At 43.1% G+C, this 27057-nt stretch overlaps 1 protein-coding gene and 1 long non-coding RNA gene across 2 annotated transcripts in view; one reads left to right on the forward strand and one right to left on the reverse strand.

Annotated features, from left to right (window-relative positions):
• VEGFC (vascular endothelial growth factor C) overlaps positions 1–26017 on the reverse strand; it is an 82026-nt gene extending 56009 nt beyond the window's left edge. The window contains 3 exon segments of the mRNA XM_075091173.1: positions 25367–25598; positions 25600–25684; positions 25687–26017. Coding sequence (XP_074947274.1) covers positions 25367–25598; positions 25600–25684; positions 25687–25777 — 408 coding nt within the window. The 5' untranslated portion in view covers positions 25778–26017.
• Positions 25560–27057, forward strand: part of LOC142056434 (uncharacterized) — a 33159-nt gene continuing 31661 nt past the window's right edge. The window contains exon 1 of the long non-coding RNA XR_012660334.1: positions 25560–25749. This is a non-coding gene — a long non-coding RNA (uncharacterized LOC142056434). The remainder of the gene's footprint in view (positions 25750–27057) is intronic.

Below are 27057 nucleotides of genomic sequence, written 5' to 3' on the forward strand. Positions count from 1 at the left end.
ACTTCCTAAGCTTACCTATGAGGATGTTATGTGAGACAGTGCCAAAAGCCTTGCTGAAGTCAAGGTAAACAACATCCACTGCTCTCCCGTCATCTACCCAGCCAGTCCCACCATCATAGAAGGCTATCAGGTTGGTCAGTCATGATGTCCCCTTGGTGAATCCATGTTGACTACTTCTGATAACCTTCTTGTCCTCTACATGCCTGGAGATGACCATCAGGATGAACTGCTCCATCACCTTTCTGGGGATGGAGGTGAGACTGACTGGCCTGTAGTTTCCCTGGTACTCCTTCTTGCCCTTTTGAAGATTGGAGCAACATTGGTGACCCTACAGTCCTTGGGCACCTCTCCTATCCTCCATAACCTTTCAAAGATGATGGAGAGCAGCTTGGGGAGAACATCCGCCAGCTCCTTCAGCACAAGTGGGCACATCCCATCGGGGCCACCGGATCTATGAGGATCCAGTTTGCCTAAATGGTCTCTAACCTAACCCTCCTCAACCAATGAGAAGTCCTCCTTTCTCCAGATTTTCTCTTTCGCCTCTGGGGGCTAGGACGCCTGAGGGCCAGCCTCAGCAGTGAAGACTGAAGCAAAGGCAGTATTCAGTAACTCCACCATCTCTGCATCCTGCATCACCAGGGCACCCTCCTTGTTCAGCAGCAGCCCCACTGTTTCCCCAGTCTTCCTTTTACTGCTGATGTACTTAAGAAGCCCTTCTTGTTATCCTTGACATCCCTTGCCAGATTGAGTTCCAAGTGGCCCATGGCCTTCCTTGTCGTGTCTCTGCATACCCTGACAACGTTCCCATATTCGTCCCAATTGGCCAGTCCTTTTTTCCCCACATACTGTAAACACCTCTTCTTCTATTTGAGTTTTTCTAAAAGCTCTTTGATCATCCATGTGGGTCTCCTGTCTCCTTTACTTGACTTCTGCCTCCTAGGGATGCAATGATCTCAAGCTTGGAGAAAGCATTATTTGAATACTGACCAGGTCTTTTGGACCCCCTACCTTCTAGGGCCCTAACCCATGGGATTCCTCCAATCAGGTCTTTGAAGAGGCCAAAGTTAACTCTCCTGAGGTCCAGGGTTGTCAAATAGCTTATTATATTTTCACATATTCCTATATAATTGCCTAATAATAGTAATGTACTTCTATCAATAATTGACTCTTAAAAGTCATGGTGAAATAATTTCTTGGCAGTATTTTTTAATTTTTATACAGTCTTGAAGTACACCCTTTAGGCCCACTGAAATAACTATACACACACTAGGACTAATTCAAAGCCATTGTTAGGTCTTTCACTACCTTCAGAAACTCTGTATCAGATCTTGAATCTCCTAACTACGAACAGCAAGTTCATGTATAGGATCAAGAATTTTCAACTCGGAAGTGTAGCTAGTAAACTAAAAGCGGGGATATATATATATTGAAATTACAACTGCTAGCAGAAAAGGGTTGAAATTACTAGTTTGCAGTTTATACATCCAACACTACATACACAGATACCAGAGGATACTTCCACATGCTGCACATTTATGCTTTTTTTTTCACCTAGAATTCTGAGCATAAACCACAGCTGTTATTCAAAGCATGACTATTCAAAGTAGGCCTTCAAACCAGTAGTAAGACACCTGAATTAAGAAAGCCTAGAACTGTCTTCACTGTACCTACATTGCATGCTGTATTTAATCACACCATTTATTTCCAATTCAAACAAAAAAAAAAGTGAAGGTAGTTTGTGAGGATGCATGCGTTAACAACAAATTAGCTACCTAGTACACTAACACTGAAGTGGCTGTTGCAACGTAGAACTAAGCACGGATAAAAATCCTTCCAAGAAACTTCACGCAGGCTTTCCCAGAGACCCATCCTGCCCCAGCTACATGCCTAGAAGTATGCCATTAGTTATCTTAAACAGGGGTTCAAGCACAGATATCTTCTGACAAATTCAAGACTGTAATTGCTTTCTAACCCTCCCTTCCCACGGTGATCCTTTACCAAACTGCGGGTTGTTGAAAATTACAGAAGCAAAATAAAAATAGTTTCTGTGGGTCTTCACTTTCTATAGCAATTAATATGGCTTTACATATATACATAGATAAACTCACACATTGAGCAATGCAGAATCAGTTTTGGGGTTTGTGGTTTCTTTTCCCTAAACGAGATAATTGCAGCAACCCTCATTACCATGCCCACAACTTCTCCTCCAAGACTAGTTTCTTACATACTTCAAGTCCCCGGCTGGTGCCCACTGCTTCCCAAACAGGGAATTAGTCTGACCTGGTCTGCCCTCTGTACATGACACTTCAGCTGCATTCACAGGCTGGGAAGGGGACTCAGTGGCTGAAAGGAGCATTTTCTTGGGCAGAAGTGTTTTATATGAAGTGGCACAGGTTTTCCAAGTACAGCCTCTTAGTGAGGGAATGAAAGAAGGAGGACAAATATCCACAGCAGAACTACCATGCCACAGCTATTGCGGCCTGAAATTACAAAGCAGCTCTAATTTACTTGGCAGGCTGCTTCACAGCACTCACGTTACAGGAGCTTAAGGCTGACCGTCACCCTGCACCCACCTACACTTTCTTTGTGCTTCTCAGAAGACAAAAAATAAAAATTCATCCTATTAAGGTTTTTTTCTGACCTGTAATAGGAAACATCTGATATACTCTGGGTATGTATCTAACATACTTTTACCACATGCCACACAAAACAGCACTTGGTCTGGCTACATTTACCTGGATGACAAAATTAGCTGGAGTCGAGTGTTCTGTTTAACGGTGCTCACTACCCTCAGCTACGATATTTCACCATACTTAACTACGCTTACTTACCAGTTTAAAAAAGTAGCACGTCCTAGGACCCATTGCACACGTACAGTTATGTGGGACTAATGAAGGAGGGTCGCCAAGGGGAACCTCCCCAGGATGCTGATTACGCTGTCACACTCTGAAGGAGTTTCACACAGCCTGACAAGCTTGAGTTTTGTGCAAGGTGCAACAGGTGCTTCCATCTGAAAAACACACTTAGTGGAGGGGATCAGTGACTACTTTTTACATATGGTTTAGTGTCCTGAATGCTTGTGTAGGAAATAAGGATCCATTATTCCAGCACGGTTTCTACCAGAAGTTCAAAACTACCCAGTCAGTCTTACCAGGCGCCTGATTCAGCACGCTGTCTTGCTTCACGCTAGGCTGCTACCCAGGGTCTCAGCGCCTACAGGCTGGGTATGAGCATCCTGAGTGTGGTCATGCCGGCTCACAGGATCCAGCCCGTAGCAGCTGTTGCTCTGTTTCCCCACTTTGTTGCCACTGAAAGATCAGACCCATGATCTTTTACCCAGAAGTATAACCAAGAGTAAAGGCTTGAGATTTGTACTGGGGATGTTGGCTACATATTTTGTTTCTTTCTACGTGTGGATCTGCATGTAAGTCCGCAGATTAGGACAAAAATGCATGCTTAGTTTAGGAGAAGTGGTGCATTTAATTATAAAATAAATTATCTTTGTTGCCTAAACACACTGCTTGAAAGCTTTATTTTTTTTGTTAGCAATATTGCCAAATCTTATTTTCAACTTCAAACAGAGCTTTTACTGTTTTACTTAAAACTCCTGGAGGCAATCACAATTCAAACTTTCACATATGCTTCTATATAAAACACTGCAGTGACAAAACACTCCAAAAAATGTAATATTTCTTCCAAAGCCATAAGGATCATTTGGACTGAGGTGCCCAAAATTACTGACTGGATTTGGCTCACCAAAATAATTCCTTCTGCACGTAGCTACAGCTTCCTCCTTCCTGTCCTCTTTTTCAGATACTTCTAGATATAAATAAGGGCAAACTGGGGCTGCATGAATTATTCACACAGCTTGCTCCCTGTCATAATGTTTCTGGAAAGATCACAGCTCTTCTCTCTTTACTTAACTAAAAACTGGCATGCCATGGTGATACCTGCTCTAGTTTACTGATGTATGATGGATGAATGTCTGCTCACATAAAAGCAGCATGTGTGCTTTTAAGAGGACAAGTAAGGACATGAAGGACGTATAAGAGGCAGCACACAATCTCCAATTGTGTTATGAAATACATAGCCATTACAGTTAAGAACACCTGTACGTTACTCACTGATGAGCATGTCTCAGGATGAAGTCATATTTTGATATGCTACTTGAATAAAATAACATAATAATAAAATAAAATAACACCTGATTTGACAGGAAGTAACTACAGTTCAGTCTTGTGTGATTTACCTCATTAATTCCCCATGCTCTCTCTCACACCATGGACTAAACTGATCACCCCACCTCAAAATGGAAGGAAGATCTGACAAGCAAAGACAAGAAGAACCACCCACAATGCCAAACTGTATGAGAGCTGTAAAATAAATGTAAAAATATGAATGGCAATACCCAAATGGTTATACACTATCTCTTACAAAACAAGAACTGGTTGAATCCAAATAAACAACCAAATAACAGGATTTAACATAAAGAAAAATGGGGGTGGGGGAAGCATTCTACCTCCCCACCAAGACTCAGTTACACGGTACAACTCAAACTCATTGCTGTGGAAGCCTATGGAGGCCAGAACTATAAAACAGCCGTCACAAAGGAATTTGGCAAACTTGGCATGGGTGAGTATATAACTGCATAATAAACTCGGTGGGCTAGAGTTACCCTGGTTCAGCCCCAATCTGCTGCCTGACAGAAGCCAAAGGATAAAACTGGAAAAAAGCATCTCTCCACTTCAAACGCAGTCCTTCAGTATTCACAACGCAACCAGATGAAACACTAACCCCATAGACTTCAGTGTGGTACTTCTAATGCTTTTTTGTAATTGTAGTCAGACTAAAGAGGATTTTGGCATGCCATGGTTGGTATATGTGCCTGTACAAAGGTATGCTGCTTGAAGGGTCAGGAACACCAAAGGAAGATCATCTGCTCCAACCTCCTGCATGCAACGGCCATTTTCATCTACGTATTTCAGCACTGAATGTCTTAGAAACATAAAGGCCTCTACCTGAGAGCTGTCTAGACTTGATGATCAGAACAGATGATAAAGTCACCATTTCCCTTGACAGTTTATTCCAAAGATTAGTCACTCTCTCAGTTCAGAAGAAATATTTAGTCTTCTATCTATATTACAAGTATATTCAATCTTAAATACTAGAAGACAAATCACAGTTTTGCTTAAAGTATAATGATTTTTCACATTTGGGACTATCAGCATTTTACTACCGCAGGTTGAAAAAATCTTTGCATGTGATGTAGCAGACAACAGCGACACAGGAAATACTTCTGCAACAGTAATGTTTATTGCTTTCCCTATCTTTATAGGTTGTCATTTTATACGCTATATAAAACACTATTGCAATTTATTACTAAGGCCATTCTAACTAGCATGGCATGACAGTTGAACTAATCTTTAAGTTAAAGTTTCCAGGCTTTCAAGAAGATATTTTCTCTAATGTTTTTTTTGTCTGCCAGTGCTTGTTGCCAATCAAATATGAGGCCTGACAGGGTCAGGATTATCATACTAAAAAATCAAGGCACTCTACTGGATGTGAAGTAAGGGTTTTGATTGGTTCGTTTTCTACTTTCCTGTCTAATGAAGTTAAACAGAGCATTTGCCATAAAAACATGAATGGGGAATACACGAAGTTGCATTTGGTGTTCCTCATTTGTCATATTTTCTATGAAATTGTTGCTTGGAACATTGGAGCAGAGAACTGCACTTCAAGTAGAAATCACCTTTCTTTTTGTAATCAGAGCCTACTTAAAGCATCTTTTTTCTATTTAAAGCAGAAGGATGCATTCTGTTATTTCACAGTTTGGTGCAAACATGAGAAAGGAATAAGGTGATTGACAAACCTGGTGGCCTTCTATGACAAAGTGACTTGCCTGGTTGACATGGGGCGGGAAGAGGACATTGTCTACCTGGACTTCTCCAAGGCCTGTGGTACAGTCCCCCACAGTCTTCTCCTGGAGAAATTGATGCATTATGGCCTAGACAAGTGGTCTGTGCAGTGGGTGGGGAACTGGCCGACAGGCCGCACTCAAAGGGTGGTGGTAAATGGCTCCTTTTCCAAGTGGCAACCTGTCACTGGTGGAGTCCCCCAGGGATCCATATTGGGCCCAATGTTATTCAATATCTTTATAAGTGATCTGGATACCGGCATCAAGTGTAGCCTGATGAAGTTTGCTGATGACAGCAAGTTGAGTGGGGAAGTAGACACTGCAGAAGGGAGAGCTGCTCTGCAGGGAGATCTGGATAGGCTGGAGGAGTGGGCCAGCAAGAATCTTATGAAGTTCAACAAGGACAAGTGTAAGGTCATGCACCTGGGAAAACATAATCCAGGAGTGCAGCACAGGCTGGGATCCACCTGGCTGGAGAGCAGCTCTGTGGAAAGGGACCAGGGGGTCCTGGGGGACAGGAAGCTCAACATGAGCGAACAGTGTGCTGCTGCGGCCAAGAAGGCCAACAGGATGCTGGGTTGCATCACAAAGAGCATCACCAGCAGAGATAAAGAAGTCATCATCACACTCTACTTAGCACTTGTCAGGCCACAGCTGGAGTACTGTGTCCAGTTCTGGTCCCCGCTATACAAAAAGGATGTGGACAGGCTGGAAGGGGTCCAGAGAAGGGCCACCAAGATGACCAAAGGACTGGGAAGCCTGCCATATGAGGATAGGCTGGGAGAACTGGGTTTGTTCAGTCCTGAGAAAAGGAGGCTCAGAGGGGATCTCATCACCATGTACCAGTACTTAAGGGGCAGCTACAAAGAAGATGGAGACTCCCTTTTTACAAGGAGTCACATGGAGAGGACAAGGGGGAATGGACACAAGTTGCTCTTGGGGAGATTCTGATTGGATAGTATAGGAAAATTTTTCAGTGAGGACAGTCACCCATTGGCATAATCTCCCCAGGGAAGGGGTTGACTCGGCCACATTGGACACCTTCAAGAGTTGTCTGGACAGGGTGCTGGGCCATCTTGTCTAGACTGTGCTCTTCCTAGAAAGGTTGGACTAGATGACCCCTGAGGTTCCTTCCAACCTGTGATTCTGTGATGGTAACTGAAACACTTCTGACTCAGATGCAATGAATATGTGTTGAGAGAGGTGACACAGGTCTCACTTATCCACTTCAAATAAAACACGTATTAAAGGATAACAATGAAGCAAGCAGTAGGAGCAGGAGTGAAAGAGAGCCCAACTTTGGCATCTGAGATCGCAGAGTGTACGCAATTGGTCATTGGCACTGCCACAAAAACCCAAGTGTATCTAAAGGTACATTTGTGAACAGTCACATTTAGTTATGGAATAAGTTATAATCACACATGTGCTTCAGTCTGTGCAGATCAGAGAATAAAGACCTGGAAAACTACTTAAAGGTATCAGATTAATAAAAGGAAGGTTATTAAGTGGATTACTTCTGTCTCATGCATGTCTTTATCAACTTTTATACCATGCAGTGATATACAATGCGATATAATATTTTAAGTGAGAGGAGCCAAAGTTAGCTCAACTGAGCCTACTATTCATCCACATCAGAGTGGACACTGTGATTTGACCATATGGTGAGTCAGGCAGCTAACAATTAAAAAAGCTTTTCTAAACAGAAGACACAATTTCAGCTTGAAAGTATGTTTCTTCTAAATGAAACTGGTTCTCCTCCTGGTAATGCACATTTGCTATACTTTACTACACTAGATTTCAATAGTATACTTACATATAAGTATACATACTTAAAACTTTGACATCTATAAAATATTAGTAAACATAGGAAGTGAATATCCTGGAGTCTTAACATACACCTAGGTATGATATTCTCATCAAGACTGTAACAAGTATAATAATAAGCTCCTGAAAAACAGCTTATCAGTCTGCAGTTAGAGTCCCTCCTCCACGTTTTTCAGAGTCTGCAAGAAAGTTTTAGCCATTGTGTAAAAATAGGCACCTAAAAGAAACTGGAATTAAATACCTATTTTTAAGTCTTTAATTCCATTTTAAATTTGTTTTCCCCATGATTCTATATTTTCTAAATTGTAACTAACCTATTAGAAACCAAACCATAAAATTAGAAGAGATTATTTTATGGCAAAAATTTGAGTAATCTTACATCAGCCATAGCAGAATTGTTAGCTGACAGTTTTACAAACAAATTAAATGTCTTGAAAATAATAATACATATTTAAAAGGATGTATGTGCATATGTAGATATAGACACATTTTGTGTGTGTGCCTGTGCGTGTTTGTGTGTCTATACATGTAAGGATGGAAACAGCATCATTATAGTCTATAGTTAGACCTAAATTAAGCAACAGCATCCGGATATAGAACAATACATTAAAATAAAACTATATGACCTCAGGAAATTCCATACTAAAATTATCTCTCCTTCAATTCCACTGTGTTAGCATTGAATGGGAATCAAGACAACAGATGGTGTTAGCTATCAGATGCATTGATCTAATACACAGTTTATTTTAAAAATAACTAAAATATACTTTAGATCCTCAGCATAGAATATATGTTATACAGCGTACCTATTAACTTTAGTTACCGGCTACATGTTGCTGGAGCTGTAGGAATAATTAGACAGTAGTTCCCCTCTCTTCCCTACTGCTACTGCTTTTCATTATTCCTTTCACCTTCTCCTTCAGCCCCTTGCTATTTATAGCTCAGCACCAACCAACAGAATTTAAACATTAAGCAAACCTTCAATACTTCAGCAACCTTTCAAGCTTGGTCTGAGGACAAAAGCTTCATATCCTTAAGAAAAGTCCCTCAGCAATTTCAGCAAAGAGGATATGCAAAACATGAATGCAAGAGTTGCTGTAGTTACACAACATAAATGCATATGCACACACTTAATTCCCCTCCCCCCAGTCAGTAGGCCCACTTAAAAGTGGTAACTTTTGAAACTTGAAATTTCTGAAGAGACCTTGAAACTGTGGCTGATGAGGTCATGTCATATATTCCTCGTAGGAGTCCAGACCGCACGACTTAGTTGCTTAACCTTTAAGCAGATAAAGTGAGATAAAGCCAACCAATAATTACAGATGTTTTCCAAAGAATTACTGCCTCTTTCAAGGTGTTTTCTGCTCTAAGGCTATTTTTCCATAGGACTTTGCAAAGTGAAGAGAAAACAGGTGTTTACAGCTGAGTTAACAGTACCACTGTGATCTGAAGTTATTGATCAACAAATGTCCTAGACTACCACCAGAAAAACTGCCCATTTCTTTCTACTCCCAACTGCTTATTCTTGCCCTCCCACAAGTCCTCGTCTCCTGTGCCGACACAAGCATATGTGAAGCCAAGAGGTAAACCAGACTGAAAAAGTGGTCCAACCAAGGACACCTTCCCCCCGCACAAGCTGTCATTCAGATCACATTCCCAACTCAGTTCCCCATGCAGGTCCCCACATACTCCAGCTGGTGCTAGGGAAGGGACAGCACAGGGGACAAATAAGCAAGTGGGCGATGGGAACGCTGTTTGGGTTAGCAGGACCAAACAACATGGGTTTAAGCAGTTAACTTATCTGGAACTGGTCCAGTTTTTCCACTTATAAGACCTGGTTTCTAGCTGTTTATTCAAAGGTTTTGACAGACTAACCTGAAACTTGACTTTTCCACTGGGGAACTGTCCTAATGCCTATTTCTTATCCACATTAAAATAGTGCAGCTTCCTCAATGAAGATTTGTAGCATCTTAACTGACAGGAAAGTGTGATCTGGAGCAATACAGAAGAGAAAGAAAAAACAGAGGGTGCTTTGGGGGCATACTTTATCATCTTCAGCAAAATTTGCCCAGCAAATAAGCATTACAGCTTATGAGTTTCCAGTAAACACTGGCAGATGGCTCTGATAAAACATAAAAAGGTTTAACGGACAATCAGTGCACACTCCCTGAAGCTGTTGAACAAGACTTGCTGTGCAGGAATAGCTCTGGTCTACAGCAGGTCGTGAAGCGACAGCAGTACGGTTTTTCTCTCATGTACTCTCAGCGATTCCAGAGCAGACAGCTAAAAAGGAGCAACTTGAGTGCAAAGAAAGAGAAGCAGAAAACAGGCTCAGTCTGCCTTGCGAAGAAAATGAAGGAAGAAAGGGAGGACACTGGGAGATGGAACAGAGCTAGTGTCTACAGCTGAAACTTGGATCTCAGAGAGGAGAGTGGGAGAAGCAGGAAAAGCAAGCTGTGATCCGAAGCCAGTGAGGGAGATGAATGTTAGAGAGGACACTGAAGAGGGACCTGGGTCAGCATTGAATTTGCTATGGAGAGACAAAGAACCGAAGAAATCAAAGAGCTGTGACAGCCTAGCGCAGCTTCATTGCCATTTATTTGCATAAGAAAGAGCAATTAAAGGTTAGGATGATTGGTATGGCAAAGAGAAGGGAGATATCAAATGATTTCACAGTTTGATGAAGAGAAGCAAGTAGCAGGGAAAGCAGCAAGGAACTGGAGATAGATTTAACACACAGGACCTGCTCAAGAACACAGGTGAAAGACAGAAGCCTAAAGGTACAGCCTGCTGCTCTCCTTGCCTATTTTAGTATTTATACAATGTAGCCTTGAACAGGCAAAAAAACACCCAAAGGACTTAAGATGGGCTTCCACCTCTTCAGCTGGATCAGTTTATTCGCAGCTCTCAAATTAGGTTCAGCACAGCTAGCACATGCTGCAGTAGGGGAGGTGGAAGCACTTGGGCCGGTGCTGCTTACCACCTACCAATACCAAGCCCCATTCAGTCAGGCAGAAGAACAGGTTAAATAAGGAAGACGGAGCTGGCTGCAACACAGGGTGACAGCGAGGAGGGAAAAGGCAGCACCCCCACGCTTTGGGAAACCGGTCACACAGGCCCATGCCCACTGAAGACTGTCCTCTGACGATACAACTGTGGGCATTTTTGTTGATCTTTTCAATGTCCTTTAACATCAGACAACTCCAAAGAGCATTAGAAGAGCAGCACAAAAAAAAAAAAAGCGGCTTTTAATTCTAGCATTGTGTAGCTGCTGAACTCTTGATTTTTATTGAAGTAGCAAACTGTAGTCTGTATATTTATTTACCTAAAATGTTTTACTTAATATTTAAAATTACTTCTATGTAAACTGTTGCACAGTCACTATAATCCAGGATAAATCCATGCCACTACCAAAAGAAGTACCCTGTTTTACCTCCCCCACCCCATCTTTTCCAACACCAGTAGAGGGAGCAGTAAGAACTAGGGGAACAGGGACAGGCTTCTGACTGGAGCACCCCCTTCTATCAAATTTATGCTCCAAGTACAACCTTATTTACCACAGCCCAGATGCAATACAGTAACTTGTTACTCATATGCACTACCTTCTTCAACTACTATGGCAGAACCCAGAAAGGTACGACCAGTTACACCTTTAGACTGGTATTGCTTACGGCATTATACTGGAAAATTTATTAATTTATTGCAGACTACTCTTAGGTAAAACTACTACAATTTCAGTAACAAAAAAAAAACAAAAAAACCAAACCACACCATATTTGCCCTTCCCAGGTAGTGCTCTGCCAGAGTTTGGAATGAAAAATAGAAAATGCCCCAAAAAAGCATGGTAGAAGTTTCTCACACTGTTGCAATCATCACTGAGTACAGCCAGAGAGGTTGTGGGGTTTTCTTGTTTGTTTGTTTTCTTTCAGTTTCCTAAAAGACTTTGAAGTGAATATTGTGGTCCAGCTAAAGTGTTTCCATTTCAGAGTATCAGGATGCTGGATGCAAGGTAATTCTCATTTTATGAAAAGACATTGGAAAATAATTGGTAAGCAGTGGATAAGAGCAGTTCTGCCTGAAATTCAACCACTTTAATGATTACCAAAATGAATGTTTATTAATTCCATTTTGCTTTTAAGACTGCTACTCAGCTATCAGTGCAAGTTTTATGATAAGATAAGCGATTAATTCCACACCTTCGTAAGACTTTACTTTAAAACCATCAACATTGCATTGTAACTCAAAGTGAAAGGGAAATTCCCATTCTAATGAAACCAGTTAGCTAATGAACACATCCTGCTCTGGCTCAGAATATGCTTTCTTTTTAATAGCTTCCTCATTAGGCAGTTGAAAAGTTAAAAAATATAGAGTGATTATAAAAACTTAAGTCTTTGCAAAAGCATGTGTTAAATAGTCTGTAAGTTAGGGGCTGTGTGATAAAGAATGTAACAGGTTTTGAGGAATCCATTGTGTATGTTATTTACGGAAGGAAAGAATAAAATCAAAGCTTAATACAGTCTTCACAGTTGTAATAAAGAATACGCAGAATAATAGCAAAATTCAATAGGTTAGCACAAATGTGGAACAAATATTTAGAAGAAAAACCTAATTATCATCCAGAACAACTTCAATTTTATTAAATATATTACTTGTTAGATAATATCTCTAAGATAATCATAAGGATCTAAACATACATGCCTCAGGGGGACCCTTTGCAAGACGCATAAATTCCTCAGAGCAGCACATGGTACTTCTCTAGTGAGGGAGAAGAAAGTGTCCCAACACCACAAAGAAGGAGGAATAATGAATGCAAGGGGGGGAAAAAAACCCAAACCTAGAGGACTTAACTGTCTTTGGGTGAAGACAGAGGTTTCTAAGGGAGTAACGCTAGATAGCTGCTAAAGCTCACATTATATAATCCTTAGCTGAAGGGTTTCCCTTAATTCCCTTATTTTCTCCCTCCTCCTGTAAGAGGAGAAAGGGAAATTAAGGGAAATTTTGGACCCAACTGTTTAGGACCCAACTCCATCACCTTCCAACTAAATAAACCTGCAACTCTTCCCCCACCTGCCTATGGAGTAGAGCATCAGGCACAAGACAGGATCACCTGGTTTACCCCTCCACTCAGGGCACTGCAGCTGTGTTCACGCAGCGGCATTTGGAACATGGGATTGCCTACAAACAAATCCATAACAAGGGTTCCAAGCACCATAAACAGCTCAAAAGAGCTACAGATTTTGATTCTGACCTGGAGGGAAAATACTGCTCAAAGCTGTCAAAACCACAGGCAGAAATCAACTGAAGAGACACCATGTAACAAAGGTCTAAAGAGGAAAATAAAAGTAACCTCTTAAAAAACAGAACCACCAACCAAAAATGGGTGGCATGGAGGGATGAAGCTGACATTGGACCCAGTCCCTGTGACTGGCCAAAATACAAAATGCATTTATATTTGATTCAAATAAAGTATGAAAGAATTAAGTAACATATTTCTTCTTTAGTTTGGTCTTTTAAAATTTCATGACACATATCCCAGATACCAAAATAAACAGCAAGTTTTATTTTCTAAATGCTGAAAATAACTTTTGTGCCTGCATAACACACAAGAATCAAAGAGAGAAGTAGATAATATTAGCTGTAGAATAAGTCTTTACAGATATCACAGGTCACCAAAATCAGAGAAGCTCCACTTGCACCTGAGCTGGCACTCTTCTGGCATGAAGTAGTTCAGGATCTAACTGCTCATGGTGTCTCCAATATAAAACTAGACAAATCCATGAACAAGAAGTCCATAAAAAGATAGCTGAAGGGAAGAGGCAGGGGCATGTCCTCTAATATCCTCAGTCCAACAACTGTGGATGCTAGGAGGGTATGGGAGGAGCGAACTGGAGAATGCAACTAAGCCCGAATGTTCTCCCCAAGCAGAGCAGCACATGCTGCTGAGAGTGACAGAGGCCAAACACTTGTCTAGGCAGGCCACTAGTCTGCCCCAGTGCCCTAGTTAGTACACATAACCAAGTTCTCACAAATCTTACCTGGCAGTAACTTCTTAATGTTAACAGGTATAAACAACCTCTATAAGATTTCTGGCATATTTCACAGATTACTTTGACAGCACATCTCGTTTCTTAAAAAAAGTAATTAAAGACGTTAAATATACATCTTATGGTTTATAACTCAGGAGATAGCTAGTCCCATTAAAACTCACTGTGCACATGTGGCAGGCAGAACAACACATTCAAAGCATAATGAACACATAGGTTAAATAATCATCCATCACCTTGAAACAGGCCCCTAACAGCTTTTATGTGAATTTTGATGAAGTAGTAATAATTGCCTTCCCCCATCCAGTTCTTCAGTATAAATATGGGCAGTTCTTTAAAAGAGGCATTTTAATCATACACGCCTGACAAAATACTCTCCAATCAAGACACTTTTAAAATAAATATGTACGTGGAATTATTAGGAAAGAGAACAAAACATCATTGTGTCCCTACACACACGCGTGGTGTCCCACATCCGGAATCCTGTGTGCACTCCTGGCTTTCCTCTCCTTGTTCTGCAGTCTTAAAGACAATTAAGAAAGGTATGAAGTAGGATGATCAAAGCTAAGGAACAGCTTTATTACAAAAACAGGTCACATAAATGAAAGATATTTAGCCTGAAAATGAGCAATAGAAAGGAATCCTCAATAAAACCACAAAAGGCGTGGACAGAATTGTTCCCTGCCTTGTCTGGGATAAAGACTGGGGAAGTTTAATACATAACTGACAGGTGTCAGGTTCATGAAAAAGAAAGGGAATGGTTCTTTTAGTTTAGGGGCTTTTTATGTGGTTTCTTTTTTTTTTTTTATTTATTATTGTATATATTAAACTGAACATCTACTCAAAGCCAAACTTCTTGATACAGATAGGTGTTGATGTCAAAACTTCTGTGGGCTCAATAAACACCTGGATAACACAGGAGAAAAGTCAACTGAAAGCTATTAAATAAAACAAAATAATCCCCACACACACCTTATCACTTAAGGCAAGGAAGTCCACCAGCTGCCCTGCTGCCAACAGTCTGTCAGCATGTAGCAACAATTTCCATTTCTTTGCTTAGAAGGAGGTTGTCAAGTAGGTCCTGTAATTTGGCAGGGCCTTGGACGTTAAGGCCATAAATAAAAAGAGAAGAAGTAGTCCAGGCAAAAAAACTAACTAAGAGGTACTGGAAGAGCCAGAAGAGTGGCTGTAGCCAGGTGCATGTTGCCATGGTCGCCCTTTCACTATGAAAAATACAATGGGCCTGGGGACCCTGTGAACATCCTATGCCTGGCTGTTGGGTTTTCCAGCTGAAGTCCCCAGCTGGCCGAGGAAGGAGCAGCAGGTACACACTCACACACCAGGGTTTCAGGGCTTCTCCTGAACATAGTCTGTGGGATGCAAAGGTGAATAAACAAAGCAAGTGAAGTACGAACGTCCCAAGCCATGTCCATGAGGTGGTTTGGGGACAAATTGGCTGAATGTCACCCGAGCAGCCCCCCACAGGGGAATCGGGCAGAGCAGCTCACAGGACAGAGGTTAAAAAAAAAGAAACTTTTGGGGGTACTGTCTTCTTGCAGGAAGAGACATGCCCATGGCCAAAGGGCAACCTTCACCTGGGGGGAAGGTGTGACAGATTGCTCTTCACCATGTGCTGTGCACGAGGTTTCCAACATCAGTGGGGCACACTGTGCATGTTCAGTGTTTGTGCAGCAGGGGCTGTCCAACAACGTTGCCTGTGTTAGTTACTGTTGAAATGGCATACAGGCATATAGGGCATATAGGGCTAACCAGGCATTTCGTCTGACCAGGTACAGCCATTCTTCTACTCTTACGTGACTTCAGTACTGAAAATAAATACCATAAACCAGCTAATCATGGACTATAGCAGCAACTTACAGGCTCAAGGGAAAAATACAGATCATCCGTCTGTCATAAGAGATGAGGATTTGAAAATTTCATTAATTTCCTGAAACAGCTAAGATATTCAGAGACTTTCATTACTACAAAGAGCCTTTCTACGCTATTAATCCAGGTTAGTAATGACTGTTCAATTTAGAGTTTGTCTAATTCTTTAGTTCTACCTAATGCAATAGAACAGCATAATTCTTCCTTCCTCTGAAGCATGGTCCTGCCCTCTGAAAATCCTTCACTGCTCCTTCCCCTACTTCCTGCTCCACAATCATGGTTCAATATGCCTTTACTGCCTTATCAGCCTGTCCACAGATATTTTGGAAAGGAAAGTACTCACAACTCCTCTACAGCTTTTTACTCCTTTCATTTGTTTTTAGTGATTTGATCACCCACCGGACCAGCCACCTGGAGAAAAAAGCAAGCAGGGTTCTCATTAATATTAAAAAAAAAAAAAAACCAACAACACAGAATGGTAGGGGTTGGAAGGGACCCCTGGAAATCATCACACCCAATCCCCCTGCTCGAGCAGGTGCACCTGGAGCAGGGTGCACAGATCCTCATCATTTTCACAGCTGATGATCAGACAGAAATAGGCAGGTCTTCTTGGGTAAGAAAAATAAAACCTTTTTTTCCATGCATCACTTTCCATACTTTTTAGTTGTAGAGGCTCTGTTTACTTTGACTTGAGCACCACAGTCTTGGAGGGAACTCTAACTGCAGAGACAGCCCTTTATCAACCAATCTCAGTCTGATTCCAGACTGTTCATCAAACCCACCTCCCTCAGCACACACACAGTGAATCCCCTCCTAAGAGGGGACAATCTCACGTGCCTGGTACCATTAACATGGCATTCCTGGCAGGCAAAAGAAATTGCACTGAGGCAGCCAGGAACTGCCCAGCTACTGGGCTCTCCTCAGCCACAAGAGGAGCCATTTCCAAACAGCGTGTTCAAAAAAAGCACATTCTCATGTCTCAGGGTGCACCTGGGAACACAAGGCAGAAGGCACAAACTCAGCATCACTAACACTCCAGTGAGCGAGCAAGGAGACCCTCAGAGAATTTGATTTGGAGCCCAACCTCTTGGCCTCTCTGCTCTCTGGGAATTTAGATGAAACCACTGTGAAAGGCCATGAAACTTTACAAAGGAGGCAGGCCAATACCCACCATGTTCAATCACATCAGTACAATATTCAGCAGAGTTAATGTTCTCCTGAAAGCTGTACCCTGTGGCCTGCACAACAGTGTTCTTGGTCTTTTAATAGGGACCAACATTTTGCTCTTCTCTAACCAGCCAGAAACACACCCAACTAGAAAGACAAAACAATTGTCCATCACTATCTTCCTTCCTGGAAAAAAAACACTTCTCCGTGTTTACTGAATCTACTGTGATTCAACAGTGCAAGCCTGCCGATTATTAAGCTTGAGAAAGCCTTTTATCTTTGATCTTAGGATCAAAATTCTAAATTCAAAGATTATCTTTTATCTTTGAGATTGTCTCATTTCCTCCAAAACATAGGATATTTCAATATTAATGATATAAAGGAACTAAATTTTTAAAAAATCATTACAGCTAAGAGATATTGAACTCTCAGTATGAGTACATTGACATACATGAGTAAAATGAAACGAAGTAAATGGTCATGTTTGTACCACAGAAGCCCTCCGCCTGTTACGCAAGATTTGCTGGGGAGCGGGTGGGGTGAAGAGGAAGTCTAAGGCTCTGTTTTAACTGGGAAACATCTGTCCCTAGGCAAGGGACAAACGTCAATAAGGCGCTACCTCACAAGTTTATTTCTTAGTTTCCCTACTGAGGAATTACTTAGTTAATTACACTGTTAATCTAACCATAAATAGCAACCCTGTAAAAATTATATGATACATACAGTCTCCATTAAGAGGCTTGGTACTATGACATTTACAAGCAACGTGTGTTTCTGTCAAGTGCATGTGTGCCAGTTACAAGTACATATAACTGGAATGACTGAAGTTACGTAATTGTCCTTTTCTGCATTACTTCTAAGAAGAAATAGCGGGAGTGGTGTTCTCTAAGTAATAGTGAGCTTGCAAATGAGCAGAGATTTTATCCTCAGCAGTACACCAAACAATGAACGATCCTTTTAGGGGTACAAAATACAAACACTTGCTTTGACTTCCAGAGAAACCTACTTTCATGGCATTCTCCTAGTCTCCAATTCACAGCAGCCACAAAACTGTTGCATAGTTTGCAATACTTAGCAGTTGTTAGGCAAGACAGACTTTGGTGAATTCTCAGAACTCCAAAGGCAACATTAAAAAAAAAAACCAAACACACAGATTTAAAAAAAAAAAAGTAAAAATCTCAAGATTACATCCAAGACTTGTGGCAAGAGATGATCTCCCTTTTCTTCTCAAGGAACAAACAAAACCAAAGCTGTTCAAGCAAGTTTTTCCTTAGAGTTTTCTTCACTTCTGAGGCTTTCCTTATGTTTTATACTCTTCAGAATATTCTTCTTTCTCCATGTAAAGTTTCTTTAATGTGCATATAGCACAAATGAGACCACCTACATGGAGAGCTCCTGGAGCTCAACTTTGTTCAAGTGCTTTCAAGTGCAGCAAGTGAATCCAACTCCAGAGATCCCAGACTTGGCGCTTAGGAGCTCCATGAACAGGAGAACAGGTTCACAGCAGTGTCCATTTGGGTTTGCTCTGGATTACAGGGGGCCCAGAGAAGGGACCTTGTGCATGCCACCCTCGCACTGCTTCCTCAGTGATCCCATAACTCCTTCCTGCAATACTCCCATGAAATTGGGATTCTAGTCAGCAGAGCAGGAACACAGATCCCACCATCTGCAGACAGCACAATTCAAACATCTGCCAGCTTTTCTTCACGTGATTGTATATATGGATTCTATAGTGTATATGGATCCCATACTTGCAGGGCAATGAGCATTAGCTGCCTGTTTGGAAAGGGGTGAACGGCTCTTACCTGAATCACAACTATAATACAGCCCTACCAAAATTAACGTTGACCTGGAAGTATAAAAGACCTCAACCTCTACAGCTGCTGCTCTTTGTTTCTCTCATGAGACTAGTCCTTGAGCAGACAGCAGAGGTTACTTACCAGCTGGCCAATTTTAAAACAAAAACACCCATGAAACAAACAAACCCCAAATATTTCACTGTCTATACAAACATGCATAAGTAGACAGCAGCTAATGGGCGAGGCTTCACTTGGCCAGTTTTCCTCTTGGCTGTAAATATTGCAACTGATGCAGCAAGTACATTCTGGACAGCTGGAGGAGTCCACCAAAAATACATTTGGCCTGCCGAATTCTGCAGTCGGAGAAAGTTGAAGGACAGCTAGAGCGGTTTTCCTTCTTTGGAATGATGTCTAGTAGGATACTTACTGTTTCTGACAATTTTTACAAATCCCAGAAATCTTCACTCATGGGGGTTTAGGGGGTTGCTATGGATCTCCTTTGGGGAGAAAAAAAAAAAGAGGAAATAGCCAAATACTGCAGCTGCTCTCAGAAGCAATCCCTTCCACTGAATTCCTCTTCTCTCTCTCAGTGAAGCGCAATTCTTGGATGAGGAAAGTCAGAGAATTAAACCATTTTGTGGTGTAAGTATTTTTGTTCTAGATGATATCTTTTTCCTGAAATTACTTATTTCACAACACTGCTACAAGCAGGTAGAGCAACACAGGGGATGCCACACTTGTGATACCAGAGAGGAGCACCCGTGTCCCCTGATCCTCAGCAGCCTTTTGGTATCTTCCAAGAATTGTCCAATTCTTTGCCAGTATTTTCCCTCGTCCAGGATAAAAAGTCCTGCTCTCTTCAATGAGGAACAGGATGCAAAACCCCTCCAACCATTTTTAATCTGCATCCTTGAGGTCAGGCTATTTGAAAATTGTCACTGACTACATGAAGCCATTACGTGAACAGTATGGAGTACTAGAGGGTTCAGGGTGATGGCAGTATCAGATAATGAACGTCATTAACTGCCCGAGCAATCATTTTTCATTTAAGTTAACCACAACCAGGATCCCAAAAATTTCCTGCAGAAGAGGTATTGCCTCAGTAACGACATCTAGGACAATTACACATTCACCCATACTCACCAAAGATGAAAATATAGCCAAAACATACCAACTACTACTGTGTCTTTCCTTCAGTTATCAGGAGGTGTTTTTCCTGTGTTTTCTGCTCCTCCCCCAAGGAACACCATTCCCGTTGGTTACTTGGCTAAATAGGAGCATCTTAGCAAAACATTCGTTCACTCCACTGGCAACTGCAGTCTCTAAATATTTGTAGGGAGTCATAGCCATCTTAGACAAGTTTGAAAATGTCAAAAGAAAAAACAAATGACTAATGAGCTAGAGGGATTGTTTTACAATGATTACAATGGAAGAGTAGAAGAATAAATGACTTACAGTTTAGCTATTTCCTAACTAAAATCTGAAATGTAATAAAGCAGGGAAAAAAAATCCAGTAACACAAATATTAAGTCATCAGAAAAACTTCTGGTGACAGAAAAACACAAAACAAGGAAGACAAGTTGACAAATTCATATACAATAGGAATTCAACAATCAATCCCCTATGGTCCCCCTAAGCTATCAATGTTTTAAATTAAAATTCTGTTGCAATTTATGCAGCCATTAGTGCCTTTGAAGCAGATACACATATATATGGAGGGAAAACTGGTATAATGTATCACTCAGGTTGGAAGATAGATGGGATTAAAAAAGAGGGTTTGAATGTTAATAATAGATAATGAAAACAATCATACCTATCCTACTCACTAAAAATTCAACACCTTGCCAAGCATAAAACTCTTGAGAAGCAACTTAGACCTCGAAAGCGCTTACATCTTTCAAACAATAAACTTGCTTGGAATTTCTTATAATTAATTCTACAAACAGCTGTAGCACATTTTTTACATTAAACGAGGATATTAAAGTTGATAGGATACCAGTCTGACTTCAGCTGGATTCCCTTTGTTCCTAGCATTTTGTTTTAATGAATCACTGACCACATTCAAAAAAGCAGCAGCTGAACACAAGGTTCTAGACAGACTTCCTATCCTGGATGCAGGGTATCAATGGCAGAGGATCGTTACCATCACCCTCAGCTACAACAGCCTGAAGAGCAAGTCCTGGTTTATTTTTGCTAAAATAAGCGGACACGCACCCTTGAAGATCATGCAAGAGTTTAAATGTGCACTGAACCTAAGTGAGTGTAAAAATAATATTTTTGAGAGGATGTTTCTGTAAGCCTCCAAACACTGCCCTTAAAGTGAACCCCAAAGCTTTCTTAGAACCTTCAGAAGTGCCGTTATTTGTCAGCAGCAATCCCGTGATATCCCTCACAGACACACAAGTGAGCTTACACGAGATACCCAGGAATGCCAAGAAGTAGAAAGTGCCGTCTTACAGCTTAGTATTGTACTCTACTCACACAGAAGGCCAGGCCAAGGTTTAATAATTATGCTTGCAGAAGCATTGCTCAGTCTTCATAATTGGTCATACTATATTACTTATGTTCATCCCATTGTATCTGATACAAATCATGCTTCTAAAAAAAGACGGCATCTTTGTGTGTGTCTGTGTTTGTGTCTGAAAAAAAGGAGAGTGGCTACACACACGAAAAGGAAAGTTGCAGCAGACAAAACAGCAACAGCAGGGAAAACATTGTCCCTGCCTGCTCAGTTTAGCACTGCTTGACTACTGGGAGTGAGGTTTATGCTTGTTTTCAGCAAACCTCGCCTCATCTCTCCTCAGTGCACGTAACATCACAACGCAGAGTAAGGAACACTTCATAAACTTAGAGGTGGCCGTAAAACCGATGGGTTTGAGATAACACCATCAAGATACAGCAACAGGAGGAAACCCCAGAAACTGACACACTGCTTTCCCTCCCACTCACAACACTAACAGTATTTAAAGCCCATTGGCCATCAACTAACAGCATTTTATTATTAGGTCAGATTTAAGATAATAGTAATAAAAAGGCGTCTCAGCTGAGATAGCATCCAAGATAAATGGAGCTCAAGTAAGCGCACCTGTTTTCATTGCAAAAAGCAAATCACAAAATCACAGCACAAAGACTGTTCTGTACATCATTGCTGTCAGTCTGACAAGGCCCCAATGCCACTTTCAGGGATGCACTTTAGAACAGGCAAATACATTTTCATTTGTTATTCCCATTCTAATAGGTAACTAAGAGTCTTTGCATATAGTTTTAGACGTCTTCAAACCACGTGGGACAATTGACCAATATTGCTTTTGTATAGCCACATAATCCTAAAGGTTTGACTATGAAACAAAATGAAGGTGCAGCTACGGGAAACCCTCCCAGCTTGTGGCTTCAGTCCAGTTATTGTTAGCATACCACTGTTACCATTATTGTTACCATAATAATCTACTCCTGCTATTATTACGCTATTACCAGTAATGCGGTCTAGGTACATGCTACTGTCACACCTTCATTTCAGTAACCACCCGCATAGTCCCTCCAGTTTGTTTTGAAACTTTCAGCAAACAAACAATAAAGAATTATTTATTTAAATCCTTTGCCCTCCCAGATAGACAGTATATACTCACCGCACACTCCCAGTTCAAAACTACCTAAAGAACAAGAGCCAGACACTAAATGCTTTGTAAGAGTTATTGAAATATCCATAGGCAGTATAAGGAGCTAAAGTTTCAAGTCACCGGTGTTGCACAACTGCTCACCCTCTCCTTGCTGCAGCTGCCCCGAGCATCCCTGCTGGGCAGTGGGTCCCTGCCAAACCACGGGAACTCCAGGGGCAGGAGGGCTGATTCCCCTGGTCTCACCTTAAGCAGATAGAACTGAAATACCAAGTTGTCTTCCCCAGCAGGCCACCCAGACAGAGAGAGGGAGCCAGGGACTGCCCTGCCTCCTGCCCTGCCAGGGAGAGGTGGGCGCAGCCGCAAGGGGGTCAAGAAGATGAGGCAGCCCCTTGTAATGCAGGAAATGTGAAAGAGGCGATTTACAGGCAGGATTCATTCCCATCCCACTGAGCAGACACTTCAGCTGAAAAGTATTAATCTGGGCCCTGTAAACTGGTTAAATAATGAACTTTACCCTTAGGCTGAAAAAAAAAAAATGGGGGGAGGCAGTGTTGCACAAGCTTATCAGTGCCCACTTGCTGCAGAACAAGCCCTTGCAAGAGCTGTGTATGAAGAACTACTACTATTTATATCTGTAACGCTTCCAAGTTGCTGCAAATCTCTAGGACAAGATTAACACGTAACACTTACTCATGTGCATAAAAACACAATACCCTTATTTTCTCCACAGCTTTTCTTCCTATGTTGCAGGACCCTCAACTTCATTCACACTTTTAAAAATGTTTCTAAAACTGAAGTTCTTAAAATACAAGCAAAGAGAAATAAATTTATTGCGTAAAAAGTTAATCCCAAAGGCTGCACGGCCTGCACTTAGGCATCAGGTTAATATGCAGCAGTACAGCATACGGATGGAAAGTGAAAACAGGGGAAGCACAATATGTATGAATAGAAACTCAAATGATCATGCATTTTTCATTGAAGTTAAGAAATTTCAAGCAGATGACTTTTTACTGACAGTATAATCATATTTCCCTTGAAACAATTACTTACAGTTTACTTACTTAATCCTTTCACAATGATGTCAGACATTCATCTCTGCATTCTCTCATCACAGGCACAAATATACACAGTACTCACTCAAACAGTTCCAGCAAAAGCAACAAACTCACAACTAGAGACTTCCAACATGACTAAGTCTACTTGGATCCAAAGTAATTCTCTCTCTCTCTCCCTACTACTCACCAGTAGTCAGGCACAAAACCCCTTTTTTTTGTTAACGTAATCGCTTAACACATGCTATCCCACTCGCTTCCCGCTTCCTCTGGTTTGCTGACAGTTCCCTTTTCCAGGGAGCACTTGCACTTCTGCACAATGCGCTGCAGTGGCAGCTCCCAAAGACTCTGACATTTCTTCGAGAAGCAGAGTGACTGTTCGCAACACGTGCATGGGAACGTACAGCATCACTCAGGAAAATATCTTCAGCTGTTCTACCTCAGCAGTTTAGGCGTACATCGTGTGCGCTGTACTCCAGTTTGGATTCTTTCTACCTTTTCAGCATAAGCTGTTCTGAGGCTTTACAACTCAAACACCAGTTTCGCCCAGTAAATAACTGACTTACAGTCATGGGCTGGAAAGAATTGAGGTATTTTTACCCTTCACTAAGTTTTGCACTTTTTTTATAAACAGTGTAAGCCATAAGAGTAACCAGCTGAATTGATTTTATGTTCCTACTTAAGTTTGAAAAATACTTCATAAACTTTTAAACAATATCATCTCTAGTGTTCAGAACATTGCAATGTAAGCAACCGTCTGTAATAAAACTATTTAAAGAGAGACTACAGTATACTTAGCAACATTTTCCATGCAGAACATTATATGAAAAGCATGAATTCTGTGAATATATAGTCTACAACAGTTTGAATACCTGAAATAAGTTCAGCTAATGTACACTATCAAAACTTGACTTCCCATGTAGTTACAGTAAAGTCTCCCAAACTTCTATTCAGTAAAATAAACGGCACAGGGGGAAAAAAAAATAATCAGAATATCAGCTTAACTTTTAATCCACACACTTTTCCCTTGCCCCATACTGAAATGAATAATGAATGAGCTGGGTCATGATTGCTTTCAATAAGTATGTCAGAAATCTTCAAAACAACGAGACGAGTCTAAGTAAGAGTTGTCATAAGCTCAGACATCAAAGGTCTTCCTAATAACGCCACATGCTTATACAACCACATACTATGCATCATTTTTATGCATCAGCTTACTGGGAACTGCAAAACCACAAGTACCAAAGGTAGCTGAATTCTACATGACGGAACTTCCTATGCAAGCAAAAATTAACACAGAATTGGAAGTATTAGTGACTGGAACCTAAGCATTTAAGCCCCAAATCTTCACCGTGCGCTGGGCAAAATGAAAGTTTTCAGACTCGAGCGTCACCTTACACCTCCCGTCAACTCTGTCACGCTGCAGCAACTCATCCAAAGCGCCAATAACTCCAAGAGACTTTGCAACAAACGGAAAGTCTCGGGTTTTGTTGTCCTCGTCCCCCCACGCCTCCCTCGCCGCTTCGTTCCTGTGCACAGCTGCTCCCCGAGCGTTCCTCAGCCCCCCCTCCCGCGCCCCCCGGCTCTGCCCGTCCCAGCCCGCTGCAGGACCCCGCAGCTTCGCCCGCACCGGAGCGGCCCGGGGTGCAGCTCGACCCGCCCGCGGGTCGCGCCCCAGCTGCCGGCGCCAGGGCCGGGAGCGGCTGAAGCCCGCGGGTCGCTGCCCGGCCCGAGCCCCGGCCGGCACCGGAGCCGGCACCGGGAGCGCTGCCCGCCGGGCAGCCCCAGCACCACGGCAGGAGCAGAGCCCTCGGGCTGCCCCTACCGATCAGGTGTTTTCCGCTTCTTCGTAAATACGGTTGTTCCCCCTGCAACCGTCCTTCCAGCGACCCTGAAACACCAGAATTTTTTTCCCCCTACTTAAACAAATCCTTCCCCCACTTAAAAAGGCTTCCTCCAAATATTCTCCTCGGTGGGATTTCCAAGCGGTCCGTTCAAAGGGACTCGGAGCCGCATGCCTGCGGCGGCGAGGTGGCATCTGCAGCGGGGGCACGGGGCTTACCTTCGCCTCCCCCGCGTCGGGCTCCTCCTCGTAGTACCCCTGGCCGGACTCGTAGGCGGCGGCGGCGGCCGGCTGCCGGGGTCCCAGCAGCACGGCGCCCGCAGCAAGGCAGCAACCCAGGGAGAGCACCTCCAGCAAGTGCATTGTGCACAGACGGCAGGGCGGGCGCGGAGCGGGGCCGCGGGGCACTTGGAAGAATGCAGGCGAAATTATGAGGCTCCTTCGCTTCCTCTCCCCCCTCCCTCCCCTCGCAGTATCCAAGGCAGTAAAATCCGTGCGATGGAGAAGATGCGGTAGCAGCAGTTCCTAGGCGCCTGCAGGGGATTTCCCAACTTTCCCAGCCGCTTTGCAAATTCTCACCAAAGTTATCCGGAGTTTGCCAGGTAAAAAACCCACCAGGAAACCGGACATCCGAGGCCGCGCTCACTCAGGAGCAGGGGAGGTGGAAAGCGCAGAGAGAAGGAGGAGGAGGAGGAGGAGGAGGAGGAGGGAAGGAAGGGGGGGGGGGAGGGAGGGAGAGAGAGAGCGCGAGGGGCAGAGCGGGACCGAGTGGCCGCCTGCACCCGGGGAGCTCCCTTCTCCCGGGCCGCGCCGGGGGGCTCGGCTGGGCTCGGCTTGGCTGGGCTCGGCTCCGCCCGCCACGGAGGTCCCTGCGGGCGCCTGTCAGCGGCAGCGCGGCCGGGGGCTGCGCGGAGGCGGCGGGGGCCGCGCATGGCGAAAGCGCCCTCTGCCTGCGCCGCCGCGCGGCGAGAGGGGGCCGGCGGCGACCTTCCTCCTCCTCCTCCTCCTCCTCCTCCCGCTGCTACGGCCGCTGCCGCGGCGCCGCCTGCCGCCGGCGCTGCGCTGGCGCCCCGGGGAGCAGATCGCGCCGCACCGCGGGCAAAAGGCCGGGCGGGTTGGGTCGCGTCGCGGCTGTGCCGGGGAGGGGAGGGGAGGCGAAGGGAGGGGAGGGGAGGGGAGGAGAGGCGAGGCGAGCAGGCCCGAGCCGCCCCCGCACACCCCCGAGGGGCACGGGCTCGTCCCGCCCCGAGCCTCGGCTCCACGGAGATGAAGCCCGCCGTAGGTCCCTGCCCCGAGGGGAAAGCGACGCGGACGGCGTGTTCCATGCGGCTCTGAAGCCGAAGGGTAAAGCACACGGAGCCTGTCTGAAATCGTGCAAGAAAATTTCCCTTAATCCTAATCAGTTACTTGTTGAGCAGTGTTGGGAGAGCATAGCAGGCTTGTAGCTTCTTATGGCCAAACAGGAAAGATTTTGCCATTTTAGAAACTCTCTGAGTGCCCCAGAGAGTACTGTATTTATTTGTAGCCTTCCTATCAATGACATCGTGGAGACATCTTTGAACAGAAGTTACACCCGGTTCACAGCCCTAAATAAAACAGAGCCTAGATAGCAGCTAGTTACAGTGTAACTGCTTAAAAGTTAAAAAAAAGTCAAAGAGTAAAACTGAAAGAGATTGCGCATGGCTAACAAAGTAACACACTACAGCCTGTTGAAATCTCAGCTATGCAAAAGGAAAAAGTCATATTCCCTGTTATATTATTTTTGCTCGGTGTGAACAGCATTACTGAACCTTGTGTAAATATTTAGGAAGCTTCTGAAGTTGTTCTGCATCACTTCTATACGTCTTTTGGTAACAAGACTGTATGGGAATGAACTGTGGGGGCAGATCCCTGACTGCCTTGGCTGGGTG

The sequence above is a fragment of the Phalacrocorax aristotelis genome, chromosome 4 (assembly GCF_949628215.1).
Source record: "Phalacrocorax aristotelis chromosome 4, bGulAri2.1, whole genome shotgun sequence".
Lineage (NCBI taxonomy): Eukaryota > Metazoa > Chordata > Aves > Suliformes > Phalacrocoracidae > Phalacrocorax > Phalacrocorax aristotelis.